A 17,863-nucleotide genomic window follows, 5' to 3' on the forward strand; every position below is an offset into this window, starting at 1 on the left:
TGACTTTTTTTTCCCCTCCCTCCTCCTTCCGTGAGACAGTTTGATGAATGCCTGCGAGAGGGGTATGATTTGCTGAGGCGCCTCTTGGCAGGGCGGTGTGTGCGCGGTGTCAGCCCCGCCGCCGCCCCCCGTGGGGCTGTGAGCGGCCCGCGGCGGGGGACGCGCGTGGGAGCGGCTGCAGCGCTGCGCGGGCCGCCGCGCAGGAAGCGCTGCTGGGGCGGACGGGGCTCCGCGGCCTCTCGCCGGGGGCTCAGCGGGGAGTCACGGCTTTGAAAGGGGCGAGGAGGAAGATAATTACCTCGCCTAACTCCGCCGCACCCTGAGCCCCTGGGTTTGCTTCGCTATTGCCGGGAGCGTGTGAAGACGAGACCCAAGTGCCGCCTCTCCCAGACATCGACGGGCTAGCGAGGGACGGCCCGGGCCCAGCCCCGTGCCTGGCGAGGTTGCCTTCAACCGCGGACCGGTGCCACCCGCCTCACTTTGCCGGGGTTGTTTTCTTGACTTGGCTTTGGATAGAACGGACTTCGCTGTCTCCGCACCCTGAAAGTTGCCCGAGCGCTCCCCGCGGCGAGGAGGAGGAGGGCGGCGCGCCCTGCGCCTCCCCGGGGCCGAGGCCGGTGGGCCCGGCTGGTCTGCAGCGGGCGGTGATGATGTGCGGCTGGGGGAAGCTCACCCTGTCCCTGGGGCTGCTGCTGGCGATGGCGGGCGCGGTGGCGCCGCAGCCGTGCCCGGCGCAGTGCTCCTGCTCGGGGAGCACCGTGGACTGTCACGGGCTGGCGCTGCGCGGCGTCCCGAGGAACATCCCCCGCAACACCGAGAGGCTGTAAGTAACCCGGCCGGGGCGGCAGCGAGCGCCCCTCGGTCCCCGGCTCCCCTTAGGGCTCCTGACGGCTGTCGGGCTGAGGTGGCCCCCGGCGCCCGCCCGCTTTGGGGTCCCGACGCCCTTTGGGTGGGGGAGGAGGGGGGGGAGTTTCTGTTCCCCTCTCCTGCTGCTGGCCGTGCCCGTTTCACAGCGATGCGCGGAGACGCGGAAGAGGTGGGCGCTGCTCCCAGCCGCTGCCTTTCATCCCGGGAAGCCGCGGTGAGCAGCGCGGTTCCCGCCTCCGCGGGGAGCGGGGCGGGCACCACGGCGGCCAGGGGGGCGCCCCGAGGCGGCGGTGGAGCGGCCTCTCCCCCCGCCGGCGCCCATTTCCCGTCAAACTTGGCTATTACGGCTCGCATTCCCCGGGGCAGAGCCGGGCCGCGGCCCCGCCGCGCTCCGCGAGCGTGGGCAGGGAGGCCCCGGGGCGCGCCGCGCTCCCTCCCGCCGTGGAGCCGCGGTGGCCGGCGCGGAGGGGCGGGCGGGGGCGCGCATCTGCCGGTGGGCGAGGGCACGCCGCTGGGCGATAGCCGCGCTCGCAGGCACTCAGTCGTGCCATAACGGTGATCCCTCCCTCCATTCTCGTACCCGCAGCTGGGCAGTTTTCTGCATGTGGTCGGTTATTTATCATACCAGGCTGCCTTTCAGAGGGGTCCTAGGAGTGGAAGTGGTGTGCGCATTATTTCTTACTCTCTGATAAGTCATTTAAATGATGGCATGTGGACGCGCGTCTGGAGTGGTGAATTTCACTTACGAAGAGTATCAGGGATACATTTCTCCTGAGACTAGTGTGGTTTCGTGTGCTGTTTTGGCCATATGTGGTATAAAACACTAAAAAAAACCTACTTTTTTTTCCCCCTAGCTACGTTGGGAATGAGCTGTAATTGTTAGAATAGCTTCCATGCAATACCACTTCCTAATGGTTTATCTCATGTATTGCCAAGTCTGGTTTTATTTGTAGTGATTGGAATTGAAAGACATTTATATCTTAAACCCAAAAAAGTTATGAAAAAGAGGCATATAGTCCAGAAGAAAAACTAGTATAGAAGTATGATCAGAAGTGCTAGGGCCTAAATACAGGTTTCTGTTGCTTCTGAAAATGCTTTGCATTCTGCAGTCAGTATTGCTTCCTGTGCAGCAAGTGGAGAGCTTAGTTTTGGTAAAGTCTTATTTCCCACCACTTACTCCAAGTGTTAATGCTTGTTTGAAATCTAATGTTTGTTATAGGTTGTTAAGCCCTATGCCACCTTTTTAGGCATACGAGGAAATCTGAAAATTGCTTGAAATGGTGAAAATTGTCTTTATTTCAGTCACTTTGTTTTTGTAACAGTCAAATAAAGGTTGTAGCATATATATAGATATACACGGAAGTACTAAGTTTGGTGGTTTCCTAAATGCAGTTATAGCCCCATTCAGAGAGCTTTGGACTCTTCTATGGGTAAAGACTATAGTTAAACATGAGCTTTGTCATGGCAGGCAGAACTGACTCTCTTGTTACGAAGTTTCAAACTGCTGGTTTCAAGATAAACCTTAGTTCAGTTACTTGGAGATCAGGAACACCCATGGTGTTAATTGTAGGAATGGTTCGTCGCATTCATTTATGTCTCCTAACTTTTGAAAACTCTGTGCCCATGAAAACAAACAAAACAATTTAAAAATAGCTTTTGAATGTTTTAATTTAGCTGCTTACAAATTATTCTTCTTAGGGATCTTAATGGAAATAACATCACAAGAATCACGAAGACTGACTTTGCTGGTCTAAGGCACCTTCGAGTTCTGTAAGTTTTCCCTTTCTCTCATTGATAACTTTTAGGACTGATGCTACAGGTTATAGTTACATTTCAGTTCATTAGCTGGATGGGTTACTACTTTTTAACTATTGTATTACTGTATCTGAACTTAAAACCACTCTGCCAAGTGTTATACACTGTTATGTACAAGTTAGCAATTCCCTTAAATATAATTTGTTCAATTTTTTTCAATCTCCCCTTAAGATTATGAGAATTTGAGGACTTAATTTAGCACACAGCTTACAAGTAAGAGTTGCTAAAATTGGTTGAATAACTGTTGGAGTTACTTCAGTTTAAGGCTGTGAAATTTATAGTTCACACTGAAAATGGGTACTCTCAATCAGAACTATAAGGGAATTAATTAAGAAAGTTATTCTTTTACTGGATGTAAAAGTAAGTCCCAGGTGATTATTTTTACTCTTCTGTAGTTTCTGGACGAAAAGGAAAGACTTTATCAGTGAAGTTGAGGAAGGAATTGTTTGGTTTGTTTGGGTGGGTTCTTGTTTATTTGTTTGAAACAATTTTTTTCGAGCATTATCGAAGCTTTAAAATTTGGAGGTGGTTTGTGATTTTTTGGGATTTTTTTTGGTTGTTTTGTTTTTTGGTTGGGGTTTTTTTTGTGTGTGTTCTGAGGAAATATCTAACTACTTAGCTTATTTGTTAAGGCCAGTTTAATTCGAGCAAGTAGTCTTGTAAAATCCATTTCCTTTTCCCTCTGAAATAAATACAAAATTGTAGTAATTTCTAATTCTGTTACAAAGCAGAACTACTGTTATGGTTACAGTCTCTGTTCAGTCTTTCCCTCATGTTTCTTCCAACACCACGATTCCGCGTTTCAGTCTTGTTATTCTCATGTGAGACTAATATCGCCTTCATACTGTTCAACTGGGGTCTTGCCGAAGGGCAGTGGTGTGTGTGCATGTGTGCCCACAGCGTGTAGGCATATGTGTGGCTTTTTAACTTGGGACTCCTTAAGTAAATGAGCAAATGTAATATCAATTCCTGTTTCTTTTACCGAGGTGTATTTTCCTTCTTTTGGGTATATGAGCCTGTGTAAATTGCTGGTGACAGGGATACAGAAGGTTAAAGTGGATGTCAGTCTAGAATAGCTGTTGTATTGTTTTAAAGAATATGTAGCTGCCTTTAAATGACCATTGTTAATGCAACAAGTTGTCTCAGAGATATTAAAACTTACATATAAAAATTTCTGTATTTCAGTCAGCTCATGGAGAACAAGATTAGTACTATTGAGAGAGGAGCATTCCAGGATTTAAAGGAACTGGAGAGGCTGTAAGTATTTTTAATTCTAAAAGTATCAACTTCTGGGGGGGTCAAATGAGTTGTGTATTAAGGTACTCAGGCTTCAGATTTTTTAGTTTATTTTTTTTTAAACTTGGGACTTCTAGCCTTACTGAGACACAAGAGAAGTAAGAAATTCTCAAGCAGTATGTTAGAGACTAGGTTGGGGATGAGCATTCAAGAGCAGTCTGGATTCAAAGTGCAAACTGCAATTTTCCTGTTGCAAATAGTTTGAATACTATCAAATATTTTCACTTTAATCTTGAATACGCAAGGATTTTTGAAAACACAAACGCACCAAGAAAAGCCTGTTCTTGACCTATAGTGTTAGGTGTTAGTGTTGGATGTTTTATATGTCTTATTGGAAGTAACTACTGGCTGTAAAGTGTTGTCTTGGTACATAGCAGTAATTGAATTCTTCTCCAGTTTTTATATGGTGAAAGCTTTTACGAAGGCTTAGAAAAAATATGAACTGTTAGTTTTCAAAAATAATCTGAATTTGGATTTAAAAAAGATTGAGTACTGTGGGGAGAGAAGATGGAGCAGAGATGAGAGGACCTTATCTGGTGAAGTTGAAGTACAAACACCTGCTTAGTTGCAGGAAACCTAGGAAATGAGTAATTCCCAAACTAGTTTTCAGTATGTGCCTTCTTATTTTGTTACTCTTCAAACGAATTTTTTAAAAAATGTATTGTGCGACTTGGGACGTCTGACTTGTTAAAGGCAAGATGCTGATTGTTGGACGTAGTTTCAGTGTGGAGCCTGGAAAGTATTAATATATATGTTCCCGTAGAACTTGTGTCTTCATTATTAGGCATCTTAGTTTTTGCATTTTCATTGTATCACCTTTTCTTTAAGCATACCTCTGAGGTCTTGCTTAGTGTTTCATTTGCTGCTGCTTTAACTTTATAAAAGTATTGCTACTTTACTCCACTGAAAAGCAGCCCTGGCCTGAACGTGGTTTGTCATATCATAGTTGCTTTGTATCCACAGCTGCTGTGTGTTTAAAACAAAAACCTCCACAAGCCATTATGGTTTGGTTGGTCATTTAGACAAAGCTATTCAAGAGACTTAGTAACCAATACTGTAATTATGATATTTCTATAATAGTTAAAATATGACGTACTTGAGATAATTACCTCATTTTTTCAAATATGCTGAAGTAACTTTTTGACCTAAAAAAAGGGAGTGTTATTATAGAGTACAACTTTTTTTAATAAATTTTAATGAGATCGATTGCTCTTTGGAAAAAAAAAAACTGCTGCGCATTTCTAAGTCATATTAAAACACCTAATTCAATGCATTTTTACAATGTGTTTTCAACTTTGTACAAGGTATAGGGATTTTAAACAGCTTTTCTTGCTGACGGATATATTGGAATAATATATACACATTTCTAAATTTGGTTTATGGCGTCTAGATAAAAAATTAAACAGCAGTGTAGTTCATATTGCAAATGTAAATACATATATATGAAACATGAACAAACATTAGAAGATCCACACTTTCACTGTGAACGTGGTTTGACACTGATGCTTAAAAATGCTTAAGTTTTAAAACAGTTTATCAGCAGCCTCATTTCTTAAGTATATCAAAGTATGATCCTGCTATGTAATTTATTAACAAATTTAAAACAACTTTTTAACTTTTGTCATAATATCAAGGCATTTACTATTTATATTTCTGAAGTATAGAATTGTTTTACGAGAGAAAAATGAACTTCAATAGTTAACTTACTTGTCTGATGTGTTTGTATTTTGCCATTACATTGTTTCATTTTTGCTTTGGTTTTCCCTTGATAATTGGAAAACAATAGATATTTTCCATTTACATAAGATACTAGTTCTGAAGAGAAATTGTGATACTTTTGGATACTTTGAGTTATGTTTGTTCGCCCTTCAGCAGGCAAACTATGCTATCTGAAAGTTTAGTTATTTGGACCTACAAAGTTAGGTTATGTTTTGTCTTCAGAGTTATATTACATCTGTTCCAATACTTGTCAGTTTCTTTAGTTTGGTGGAATTCAGTTTGTGTTAGGTGTGTGGGTGACTTGTAATTTGAATATATATGCAGGATGTCTTTAAACTGCCCCAGCTGTTGGCTAAGAGCAAATATTTCATATTTGTGGGGGAAAGCTGAGAGAATTCTTCTTGTTTACAACTGCCAAGTCCATCTGATGAAGGCGCATTGTTATCTGACAGCCAATTCATCTCCTTGGGATTTTGAAATCCAAAATTTCTCAGGAAACCTTTGGGTACTTTGTTCAAGTATTTTCTTTTATACATTAAATAGCAAGCACTTTAAAGCTTTTTAATTTTTTTTCAGTGTGTATGTGTAGGGTGTTAAATTTTCACTCTAAGTGTAATGTGCCAAGCTGCTGTCAAAGAATACCTGATGCAGACCTTTCAGCATGCAAGCAGAAGGTGTAAGAGAACTTCACTGCAGCTTAAATGAAGTCAATTTGATTTATAAGATTATTTACATGTATCACTGCTTATGTTGAAGTATCTTGCTAGTGTATACAGGCTGAATTTTAAAATATATTTCCTGTACTTTAGTACTCTTTAACGTGAACAACAGACTTTCACAGTAGTTTCCCTTTCGGAAAAAAAGAAACGCCCATCTATCTAAGTGAAGTGGTGGGGTTTTTTTGTTGTTTTTTTGGGTGGTAGGTTTTTTTTTTGTTTGTTCTTCGGGGGGTTGTTTGTTTGTTTTTAACTGGAATTTCAGTTACAAATTTTTTTTTTTAGACCACTAACTCTGATTTAGGAGGAACTGTTTGGTTGGTTAATGAATTGCTTGTGAATACTCATTTATAGGTCTGATAATTCAAAATGCTGGGTATCCTCAGCTCCCTGTAATGGAGGAATTGAAACACTTTGCAAAATTAATCTCAGAGAAGAAAATTTTGACCTCTTCAGAAGAGATTTACTTAAGATTGATTTTATTAGATCCATAAAAATCTGTCAGGTGGTTTCTCCTATAACTTAATAAAACAACAATGTATCTCTAGTACACTAGGTATGTAGGTTACTATGTACACAAAGCTATTTAGACCTAGTGTGTTCCACAATGGGAATTTGTATCACACCAGTGTAATTGTAGAAGTGCAATGGAACCCAAGGCTACAGTAAATACTGCTGTAACAAGTGATTATTACTACAGCAGCCTGTATTAAAGTGTTCAGTTTGCAATAAATGATTGTGTGGCTATGCGTGCTGCTTAAGAAATAGGAGGGAAAACAAGGTGGATATTAGCAGCTTAGTAAGTTTTCGGCTTGTGGAAACTTTAGTAGCTGGAGAAACACTGGTGAATTGCTGATACTGCTGTAAGCCTTTCAGCTGGATACTTCTGTGATAAGTCTTCAGTCAAATAAATGGCTATACACTGCAGTGTTCACTTAGTTCCAATCTCTGACGGTCTTGAAGGCTCTTAAGGGGTGAGTTCTTAAGGCTCCAGTCCAGTTTGGTACAGCACTGCCTGAGCTGGCAAGTCTGCCACAAATCTGGTTTTCTTCTCAGACTGGATACTGAACAGAAGAATCACATGGTCTGTTGTGTCATGTAGATGCTCTGTCTGCTGAAACAACCCTCTTTGACTGAAAAATGGGATGTATGAATTGAAGCTCAGTAGGGACAGCTTGTACCTTTGAGTACATCCTGAAACAGTGCTAAAAATTCTTGGATTAATTAGTCTTGACTGTACTGTATTTAACATCTGCAAGACTTTCTGTATTAGCTAGTAACTTGTGTGAGCCCATGTTCTTGAGCAGGGCCTCTAAAGAGTATATGGCTCTTCAGTACACAGCAGGTCCCACAGAGAAAGGATTGGATGTGGCCTGTTACATTTTGTGAACCTCTCTTACAGAGACCACTGTCATGTGTCAGCAGTGGTTTTCAATATGCTTCATCGCAGGAAGACGAAAAGGGTCAAGACATGGAGGATTTTCACAATGCTTATGGGTTTCCAGAGATCACTGCTTATTATGGGGGAAAGAGCTTTTGAAGCAACTCCTCATGAGAATGTGAAATTAAATACTTGTTCTTCTTTCTTTGTAAAGCTGTCATCTTGGGTGTGATGTTTATAATACTTTGAAATAGTATCTTAAGAAAGCCAAAAGAAGATAAACTGAAAGTTTCCACTTTATAAAAACTAACACTATAAGACACAGCTTTAAAATTTATTTTTAGTAAGTGTAGGCCATTGTTATCCCCAAGTTCACCTCATTCGCTGGTGTTGCAAATACTGCTCAAAATATCCGAGTGTTTTTACAAGTTATTGTCATCTGGAGGGAAGTATAAAATTTTGTTGAAGACAGCTACCATAGACTGTTGAACCAGTTCTATTAGAAGCTAGTTAAATCTAAAATTTCTTTACCGTTCTATGTATTCCAGAAATATAGGGTTGTCAGGTTTTGAGGGCTAAATATACTCTTACTTGTTTGTAGAGAAGAGCAGTTGCCTTTTCATTTATTTAAAAAAAAAAAAATTGCCTGATAGGAAAACTTTTCAATCATAATTTTTCCAAATATGTTTTTTAGGTATAGTAGTTGGGATTCCAGCTGTTACTATGCTAAGGCTATGACATGGAAAAAATGTCAGAACAGGAAGAGTTTACAGCAATAGTTTTAAAACTACTCACTCTTTTTCTTCCTGTATTTATGAATAATCCATTGAAGGAGCAGTATGTCCCTAAAATGCTAATTTGGAGTCTGATTCTGCAGACATTTACCATGTGAATAACTTGGTTTGCATGAGTAGTCTCACTGATTACTCTTGTGAGAAAGGTTACTTGTGTGGCCTAAAATGTTTCCAGGCCAAGCCCCTATACTTTTGATAATTGAATTAATATATTTTATTTTTAAAATGTCCATTTATTATGTTAACAGTTCTAAAGTGTTACTGGTGTAGACTTAAGCCAAACTACAAAAAAAAGCCCCCAACCCAAAAACCCACAAACAAAGGAAAAAAAAGCCACCAATCCCCACCAAACCTATTTCTGCTGAAAACTTGTGTGTAGATAAAATGTTACTCTCAAAGTACTAACAGCAACTTCTGAGTTGGTGTCTGGGCTAAATACCCCACCATACCTCCCCAAGAAACAGCCCTCCTGAGCTACATGATGTGAGTAAGCTGAAATCATGAGTTGAAGAAAAGAATGCTGTAAGGGTTGAACATCAAGTTGGTACATGAAGTAGCTTTTAAACTGAAAGCTATCTGTTTTATATTCATGTTTCTTACAATGCATTACTGAATGATGTAGAAAGAAACATTTCAAGAATTAAATGTTTTGTTACAGTTCATTGATTTTTCTAAATTTTTGCAACACAGTTCTAAAATGACAAACTGAGGAATTGCTTCTACTTGCTATTTATTTGGGCTTCATCTCCATAAATACATTAAAGCAGGTTATTCAAAGTTAACATGAAGAGAGCGCTTACTTAGGTGTGGACTTATGAGAGTTTGAGTAGTACTGAAAATCAGTATTGTTTTGTACATGCTGTGGATGAGCAATTTGAAACTTACTTCTGTGCCATCTCACAGAAGGTAAAGTATATTTCAACAAAATAGTTTCAAGGAAAAGTTCTTTCTACTTAGTAAACAAACTTTGGTACTAGGTGGATTTCTTTCCAGGATACAAGTCTGTGTGTGAAATTACTGTGTTTGCAGCTTCAGCTGGAGCAAGGGCTTAATTATAACCTCAATACAAAGGACATCATCTTGTCAAAAATATTAAGTGAGTTTCAGTAAAATAAAGTGGGGTTTAGCTGTATTTCATGTATTAGGGGATTAGAGTTATCTGCTTGAGCTCTAACCTAGTTGGATAAACGTGGTAAACTATTACACTGCATTAGTAAGTTTTGAAATTATTAAATGGTCTCTGAATGTATGGTGTTTTACAGAGCTCATCTTACAAAGTCATGCATCGCAGGGTAGGCTAAGAAATAAAATGTTCCATCTAGGGTAAAAACAAATACAGTTTGTCTTGGGCATAACTGCAGCAGGCCTGGGCATTTATCAAGAGCATTAACAGCTGCTTCAAAAGAGACTAGATGAACAAGTACTGTTCTTTCTGTCTAGTCTAGTAAAGGGCCACACTGTATTATGTGTATGCTCTTTTTTATGGTGCAGACTTACTGAATCACTGATGGGGAAAAAACATGTTGTCCAGAAATTAAAATAAACCTATGTGCTAACTTTTCATTATGCATTGATGTGTGGCATGAGATTGCAGTTTTATTCCAATTAATTGACTAGCTCTATCAATAAAATGTGAATTCCAAGTAGGAAAACACTTCTAAAAGAGGACTAGCAATATTTTCTGTGATTCTTTAAATGTCAGCTGCATCAATAAATTAATCCCAGAATAAGCAGGTTTGGGCTGAAGTTTCTGAGTTTTGAATCTGGTAATATATAGTTATTTCAGTTACAGAAGAGAAGTGTTAGAAGCCTTAGATTTCACTTCTATGAAGATATATGATCAAAAATTTAGGAGCAGGGAATTCTGGAAAAAATGTTAAATGTCTTCTCTTTTTATGATGCAGTTTTTTGGTTTTAGCTGAAGAAAAATATGATTTTTTTTCCCCCCAAGTTACAAACACTTAGGTGTAAAGTGTCAAGGCTAATGTGGATTTTTAGGATCCCTGGCAAAAATTCTGTGTTAGCAGTGGAACTACTGTTCCAGGAGTCATTTATATCGCTATAGTTCCTAAAAGCACAGCTGATAAATTAACAATATTTCATCTTGTGCTTGCCTATAAACTGTGTCAATGAAATCAGTTTTTTGGTGGTAAGATCTTGAGTTACATAGTAGTTTTACTGAGCTCTCAAATTGATACCAGCTCTTTAGCTGAAAGTTAGTCTACAGTTTCTTTTCTCACTGAATGCTGGTCTTCATTTTGGTGTGCAAGTTCATTAGTGAAGTCTGGGAAGTAATTTTTTCATTTGGAGTACATTCTGAACAGTTCTGACTGCTGCTGCTGGGAAAGTCTAGGTTTGACTGATTAAAACTTGTGGGATTATGCATGTGCTTGTTTTTTAAGGCTGCTTGATGTTACTCTTGTCTCCTCCCTATAGCGTTGGTACTTAATCACCTGTGTGGCTTCAGTCGGAGTATTTGAGCATTTGAAGGGTTAATACTTTTGCACAGGTGTGTGATAGGTAATGGAAGAATAATGAGTTCAGGTAGAGGATACCTGGTTTTGAACAGCCCTGAAGGGGGTGAACAGTTATTCCTTGTTAATCATGGATGTGAAAAATCCTTCTTTTAGCTAGCCTTGCATAGTTTAAGGGCAGTGCACAGCACATGCATCCTCTTAGAACAGGGAGGAGATCACAAAGCCTGCGGTGTTAATCACTTACCAAGGGAGTGTGGGACTATCTTACATTAATTATACTGGCCACCTGTATTTATAGTTTTTTTAAGAAAAAGAATAAAAAAGTTATTCTGCATTAGCAGGCTTTTGTCAAAACAACTTCAAATATGTTTTCTAAAAATGTCTCTTGAATCAGAGGTAGACAAAGTTTGAAGACAGTATTTAAAAAGACGCAGTGTTCTAATGGAATTTTAAAAAAATCAAATTATAGCTACATTTTGATTACAGAACACTACAAAATCTTTGATAAAACTCTAAGTCCAAGAGCAATGTTCTTCTAAAAGCCTTGTCAATGCCCACTATTTATTTTTATTATATTTTATTCATCTGAGTGTCTTTTCTCATGGGACTCCTTTTATAGGTCTAGAAGTCAAATTGCAGTGAGAAGTGCTGTTTGCTCTTTGCAGACCTTTTTACAAATTCCGGGGCAGGAACGCTGTTTATTTTTCCCACATCTGTTTTGTGCTCATCCTTTGTGGCATTGTTTGCTGGATGCTCTTCTTTCTTGCTTCCTCTGAAATGGGTAATTTGCACTGTTGCAAAATGGTAAAACTAAATCTGATTCTGCAGAGCTCTTGTGCCAATGTTTTTGTTTCAAATGGTGTTTTGTGTTCAGAAGCTATTTTAAGTCGATTCTATAGAGCACTGATATTAAACTTAAAGCTATACATTTTCATTTTAATCTGTAAAAATCACATTTATCTGTTGCAGAGCCAATTGAATTTTATTAGCATACTGATTTAATATTAGGTGGCCACAGGTGAAAATTGACTTGTGATTACATTTTAATATAGCATATTTGAAAGATTATCTAAGATACTCCTTATTTTGATTGCAGAATTCTTCTATCTGGAATTTTACAGTTAAACTCCAAAATGTACGAGGGATCTGGCTGCAACTTCAGTGACTCATACTGTTACATTACCTCATTTACTATGAAGAGCCTGGTTGAAACTTCATCAGAAGAAATGTTTTATTTTCCTATTTTCCTTCATAGTATGTAGTTCATTGTGGTGGCTTGTCTTTAATAATAGTCTAGACAGATAATCAAATACAATATGGCAAAGTCTCCCTTAATTTTTTTTTAAGGTGCACCAGCTTTTCTGGCTAGTTAGGCAGAATGTCCGTACAGCTGTTATAGTAAAATGCTTGGGTGAAAACTTACTGTCTGAACTCTGTGGTAGAAAGACAGTTACAAACCTATCAGGACTCTCTGCAGGCCTTGTCTCTCTAAACAATCTGTTCAAACCCTAGCTAAATTCCACCTACGAGGTCAGCTTCACCTCCCCTTTCTTTGCCTTTTTTTTTTTCTTGGAAGTAATTCCAGGTATTGTCAAAATCATCCTTGTTTCATCTGATATTTGAACTTTTGTTACTCTGTGGAGGTTTTATAGCTTGTTTCCTTCTTTGTGGTATACTTTGTAGAATAAAGTCCAATGAGTGAGCTTCACAAGATAGTGCAGGCTTGAAGAAGTCTTTGTAAATTGTCTAATCCCATGCTACACTCAAGGTCCATCAGAGCAGGTGGCTGAGGGCTGTTTCCAGTTGGGTTTTGAATGTCTCCAGCAATGGAGAGTCTGCAGCCTCTCTGGGCAGCCTGTTTCAGTGCGACTACCCTCACAGTCAAACACTTTTCTTAAGTTGAAATACAGTTTTCCTGTACTTTGATTTGTGCCGATTGCCTCTTGTCCTTTCACTGTGCACCCCTGGGAAGAGTCTGGCTCAGTCTTCCTTACTTGAGATGGAAGTGTATCACTTATTTATACACATTGAGATATCTCTGAGACTTTTCTTCCTCAGGCTAAACAGTCCCAGCTCTCTCAACTTCTTCCAGTGTGACAGGTGCTTCAATCTGCCTGCTTAGTCATCTTAACAGTTCTTCCCTGGACTTGTCCAGTATGTCCCTGTCTCTTGTAGTGGGGAGTCCAGCACTGGGCACACCTCTCCATCTGTCTCACCAGTGCTGATTGTAGGGGAAGGAGCACCTGCCTTGACCTGCTGGCAACACTCATGATTACAGCCCAGGATGCTGTTGGCCTTTTGTTCAAGGACACATTGCTGGCTTCAGTTTAATTTCTTACTCACCTGCACTCTAGGCCTTTCTCTGTGGTGGTTCTTCCAGCTGGTGGTTCTCCAGTGTGTGCTGGTGCATGGGGTTATTCTTCTCCAGGTTCAGGGCTTTCCATTTCCCTTTTGTTGCCCTTCCCAAGTTTCCTTTTCAAGCAATTCTCCAGCCTGTCCAGGTGCCTCTGACAGACAGTGCACACACCTAGTGCACTGGTCATTCTTTCCAGTTTTGTATTATCTGCAAATATGCTGAGGGTGCAATATGTCCCTTCTTCCAGGCTGTGAATGAAGTTTTGAACAGTACTGGTTCCACTACTGACCCCTGGGGTGCATCACTAGTGATTGTTCTCCAATGGACTTTGTGCCCCTGACCACAGCTCTTTGAACTTGGGACTTTAGGCAGTTTTTAATCCACCTCACTATCTGCTTCTGTAGTCTGTACTCTATCAGTTTGTCTATAAGGACAATCATTATGAATGGCAGTACCAGAAGCATCTACTGCCAAGTTCCTTATTCATTGTAGGAAGCTACCAGGATGGTCAGGCATCATTTTCCCAGTGTTAAATCCATGCTGACTACTCCCAGTCATCATCTTGTCCTTACTGTGTCTGGAATAGAAATAGCTTCTATTTTTCCCTATAGCCTTCCCAGGCATTGAGATGAGGCTTCTCAGCCTGCAGTTTCCAGGCTTTTATTATGTTTTTCATGCTTTTTTCTTGTGCTGTAGGCAGAGTTAATAGGAATAATGACCAACTATTTATAGAAATATAATATAGAATACAGAAAACAGCAGCCTTAATTTCTAGCTTTCCTTCTTAGTGAAAAAAACATTTTAAAAAGGCAAAATGAGTATAAGCTCTTGACAGCACAAAACACTGTTCTGCATAATGTAGGGAGAACTGATGGGGTAGGAGAAGGGTGTGGTAATTTTGGACTTGACATCAAACTCATGGGAGAAGAAAATGAAGGACAGAAAATACCTTAAGTTCCAAGTAGTGTACCCTGTTTCAATGTAGTATTATAGTTGAGAAGTACCTTTCACTGTTTCCTACACAAATAAGAAGCTGAGTTTGCAGTAGTGTCCTGATTCCATTCAGAATTTATATTTTCCTTACTGAAACAAATATCTTATTTATATTTGAAATTAAATGGAGAATAACTTAGATACCTTTTTTAGCTAGTCACTATTTAGCCTGGAAAATGGAGTCCTGCTTAAGTGGTTCTTGACCTGGGGAAAAACTTCTTGGACACCCAAATGCTGTAAGAACAGTCTTGAACTTCTCAGATTCCAGTTTTTACTCATGTGGTTGGTAAACTTGATATTGCTAGGCTTAATGAGATTGAGTAGTTTGACTAGAGAAATTCTGTTTGCAGAGAATTCTTAATGGAAAAACTGGCACAACCTTCTGCTTAGCTCTTAATCTTGGGCTTTCCTCTCACTTGATGACATGCAAGTCACATTCACAGACAGCAGTTGCCAGATGTGTTGAAGTTCAGCAGATTGCGGCTTTGGACATGGATGCACAAATATTTTCTGCCTCTGGCAGATATAGCACAATGTTTTTTGTAGGAAAGTAGTGATTTGCCTTCCTTTCAGATGCAAGTCTGAAAGCTCTCTGTAATTTCTCTGTTGAGGTAATAGGAGTCACTTATTCTGATGTTTGTTATTCTGACCCTATATATTAGAGTCAGATTTTTAGGACATCATACTTAAACCAGCCCATGGAGATGATTTGGGTGCTGTGCACTAGCATTCTGTTTTGAGGTACTTGGATAATTTTGTAGGTGGATTCTATATTTCCTGAGCTCATAAAGCCTGAACTGCTTTTAGACCTTCCCAGAGGATGCATATCCCTGTAACATCTTGGAACTACTTAAGGAGCCTGATGGGCTCAGTTGTGAGTAGAAAGTGCTCCTGTGTGAACACACAGAGGTTTGATTACTGACATGTTCTTCCATTTTAAAGTGAAATATAATGAAAACAGGCTTTGGTGCTTTTAAAGTTTATTTATATTTTGCAAATGAGCTTCAGTAGCTGTTATATGCTATTTTTGAATGGGTGTAATAGTAATTTCCTCTGCTGACAAACAGGAGGTGTAGATATGCTCCTTTGAAGAATAAAATTTCTAAGCTGTACAGTGCTGTGTGCTACTATGTGCAGATAGTGTATTTACTTCTCTTGGCTAACTTTGAAGGAGGAATGAAAAATAATGAATTCTGCTATCAATAATCTTGTGTGAGTTGGAAGCCTTCTATCCTTTTTTCCCGAAGCAATGGTGGTGGAATAAAATGCATCTCTGCAGTGTATTAAGAGTTTTGGAAGGCTCTCGTTCTCTGTGCACCCAATGGGATAGGCTGTTTCTAATTAAAGAGTACAGCTGATTTACAACTTGCTTGGAACAGCTTTTAACTTCGATCAGTTCTCAAGTTATCTTTGGGGGCTTCTTTGTCCTATGGTATCTATGGGTAGAATTGCATCTACTTGAACTAAAACCCATTGGAAAATTACTTAGGTGGGACAAAATAGCAGCCTTCCAGTACTTGGGAGGTGGTTATGGAGAAGCTCAAGCCGGGCTCATTGCTGTGGTGAGCCAACAAGCATAAATCAAAGTGAGAAGTGTAACTGCACATGAGGGCAAAACTTCTTCACTGCGAGGACAGGCAAGCACTGCAACAACTCATTTCCCCAGAAAGGCTCTACAGTCTCACACACCTTCTCTGGCTGTATGTAGTTGATATAGTGGGATCAGAAACAAGTTAACAGTGAAGGCTGTAACAAGTCTGAAACAAATGGATGTGAATTATAGCACTGTAGATGATTACACTGTACCCAGTGCAATCAAGGGTTTTTTTTTTTTTTTTTTTTTTCTCCCTTCCTCTTCCATGCATGATTGCTACTGGATCATAGTTATTGTGGTGTGAAAACTTCAGAGAGACATCACTATGGATTTGTGGCATGGCCAGACTTCAGTGGGTTACAATATGTTGCTACTGGGAATGCAATATGCTGTTCCTGCAATGTACCTCTATCTGTCATCATCTACACATCCTCTGGCTGCATGCAGAAGACAAGTACAACTCAGATATATACCAATTTCAACTAAAATAGCCTGTTGTTTAGAACCACTGGCTCAAATCAAGTTACACTTTTTTGCTTACTTTAATGTTGTTTGCTTCAAAGTGTTACTTATTCTTTGTCTGTTCCTACTTTTTATCTGCCTGTTGGTATTGAGCTTCCTTTAATGAGTATTTTCACCTGCTCATTTGTCAAAGATTTTTTTTCTTTGTCCCTAAATCCTTTTGTATACTTCTACCATCATTTTACTTTGAAGATGTTTTTCTAGCCTTTACTGTATCCAGAAGACTGAGCTCTGGGAGCTTTAAGCTGAAGTATTTGAAATACTTTGTATACTTTGGGTAGTATGTGGACCTTGCTTGAATTCATCATAAAGAGCTCAAAAATTTACCTAAGTTTACCCAATCTCTTCCTAAAGATGCATTCAGCAACAGAAGAAAAAAATTATGTGTATTGAATTGCAGCTTGAAAGCTATATGATATTGGAGCCTCACCCGTTTATTTCTGGACACTACCAAAGGACTTTGCAGTCCAAGTTATTACAGTGTTAGAAGAGATTCTTCAGTACATTTTCTGTTGCTCACACCACTAATGCTTCTTCTCCTCTGAGCTCTCTGCTTGAGAAACTCAAATATTTGTAGCTCAGTTGGAAAACTGAATAGTAGCAGTATGGGATATCTCATCACTGTTTCTCAGTGCTTCACTCTGAGCTTCATGTCAGTCCTGGGAGAGCAGTTCAGTTGGTGAAACTGAAATTTCTCTTCTCACATTGCCCAAGGGGAAACATGACCTGCTAGGTAGCTGTGCTGAAGTGTCTGCCAGCACACATTGAAAGAAGATGTGGTGGAGTGTTTCTGGTTGTTTTTACCCAAAGTAGCTGTAGCTCTTTAAAACCTACAGTCTTGGATTCTGTGATCCACTGTGCTTACCTTGGGTTTCAGCTCCAGAGAGAAAGGTATCATATCTTTCTCACTCAGTCTTGTTGCAGTATGTTTGTGTGTTCTGGATAGGTGTTTTTTCAGACAAAGTTAAGCATCAGGTCACCTGAAAAAGTGGAACTATTGGGTAACCATGTAAAATACTGAACCATTTTAAAATAGTAATGTATTTTCTGGACTCCTTGAGTTGCTCTTTCCAAAGATTAGAAACTCTTCATGGTGACTGTTGAATGGGAAGCTGTTGTGTACTGTGATACTAGGCTGTTGTTTCAGACTTGCTCTGCCTACTTTTTCCAATCCACTTATGATTTCATGGCATTTTTTTAGACAGAACTACCTACTGCAGTCTTGCAAAATGTTTTTCAGTGAAGTCTAGTTCATAAAATCTCCATATAGAAAACTCAGCAAATTGACTCTTTTAAAAGCATCTGATATAACTTGTAGATGTCAAGAGTAGCT

At 39.8% G+C, this 17,863-nt stretch overlaps 1 protein-coding gene across 1 annotated transcript in view; it reads left to right on the forward strand.

The window, feature by feature from the left end:
- Window positions 1–234: 234 nt before the first annotated feature.
- The window catches only part of SLIT2 (slit guidance ligand 2), a 263,385-nt gene continuing 245,756 nt past the window's right edge, over window positions 235–17,863 (forward strand). The window contains 3 exon segments of the mRNA XM_032109098.1: window positions 235–823; window positions 2,566–2,637; window positions 3,868–3,939. Coding sequence (XP_031964989.1) covers window positions 648–823; window positions 2,566–2,637; window positions 3,868–3,939 — 320 coding nt within the window. The 5' untranslated portion in view covers window positions 235–647.

The sequence above is a fragment of the Corvus moneduloides genome, chromosome 5 (genome assembly GCF_009650955.1).
Source record: "Corvus moneduloides isolate bCorMon1 chromosome 5, bCorMon1.pri, whole genome shotgun sequence".
NCBI lineage: Eukaryota > Metazoa > Chordata > Aves > Passeriformes > Corvidae > Corvus > Corvus moneduloides.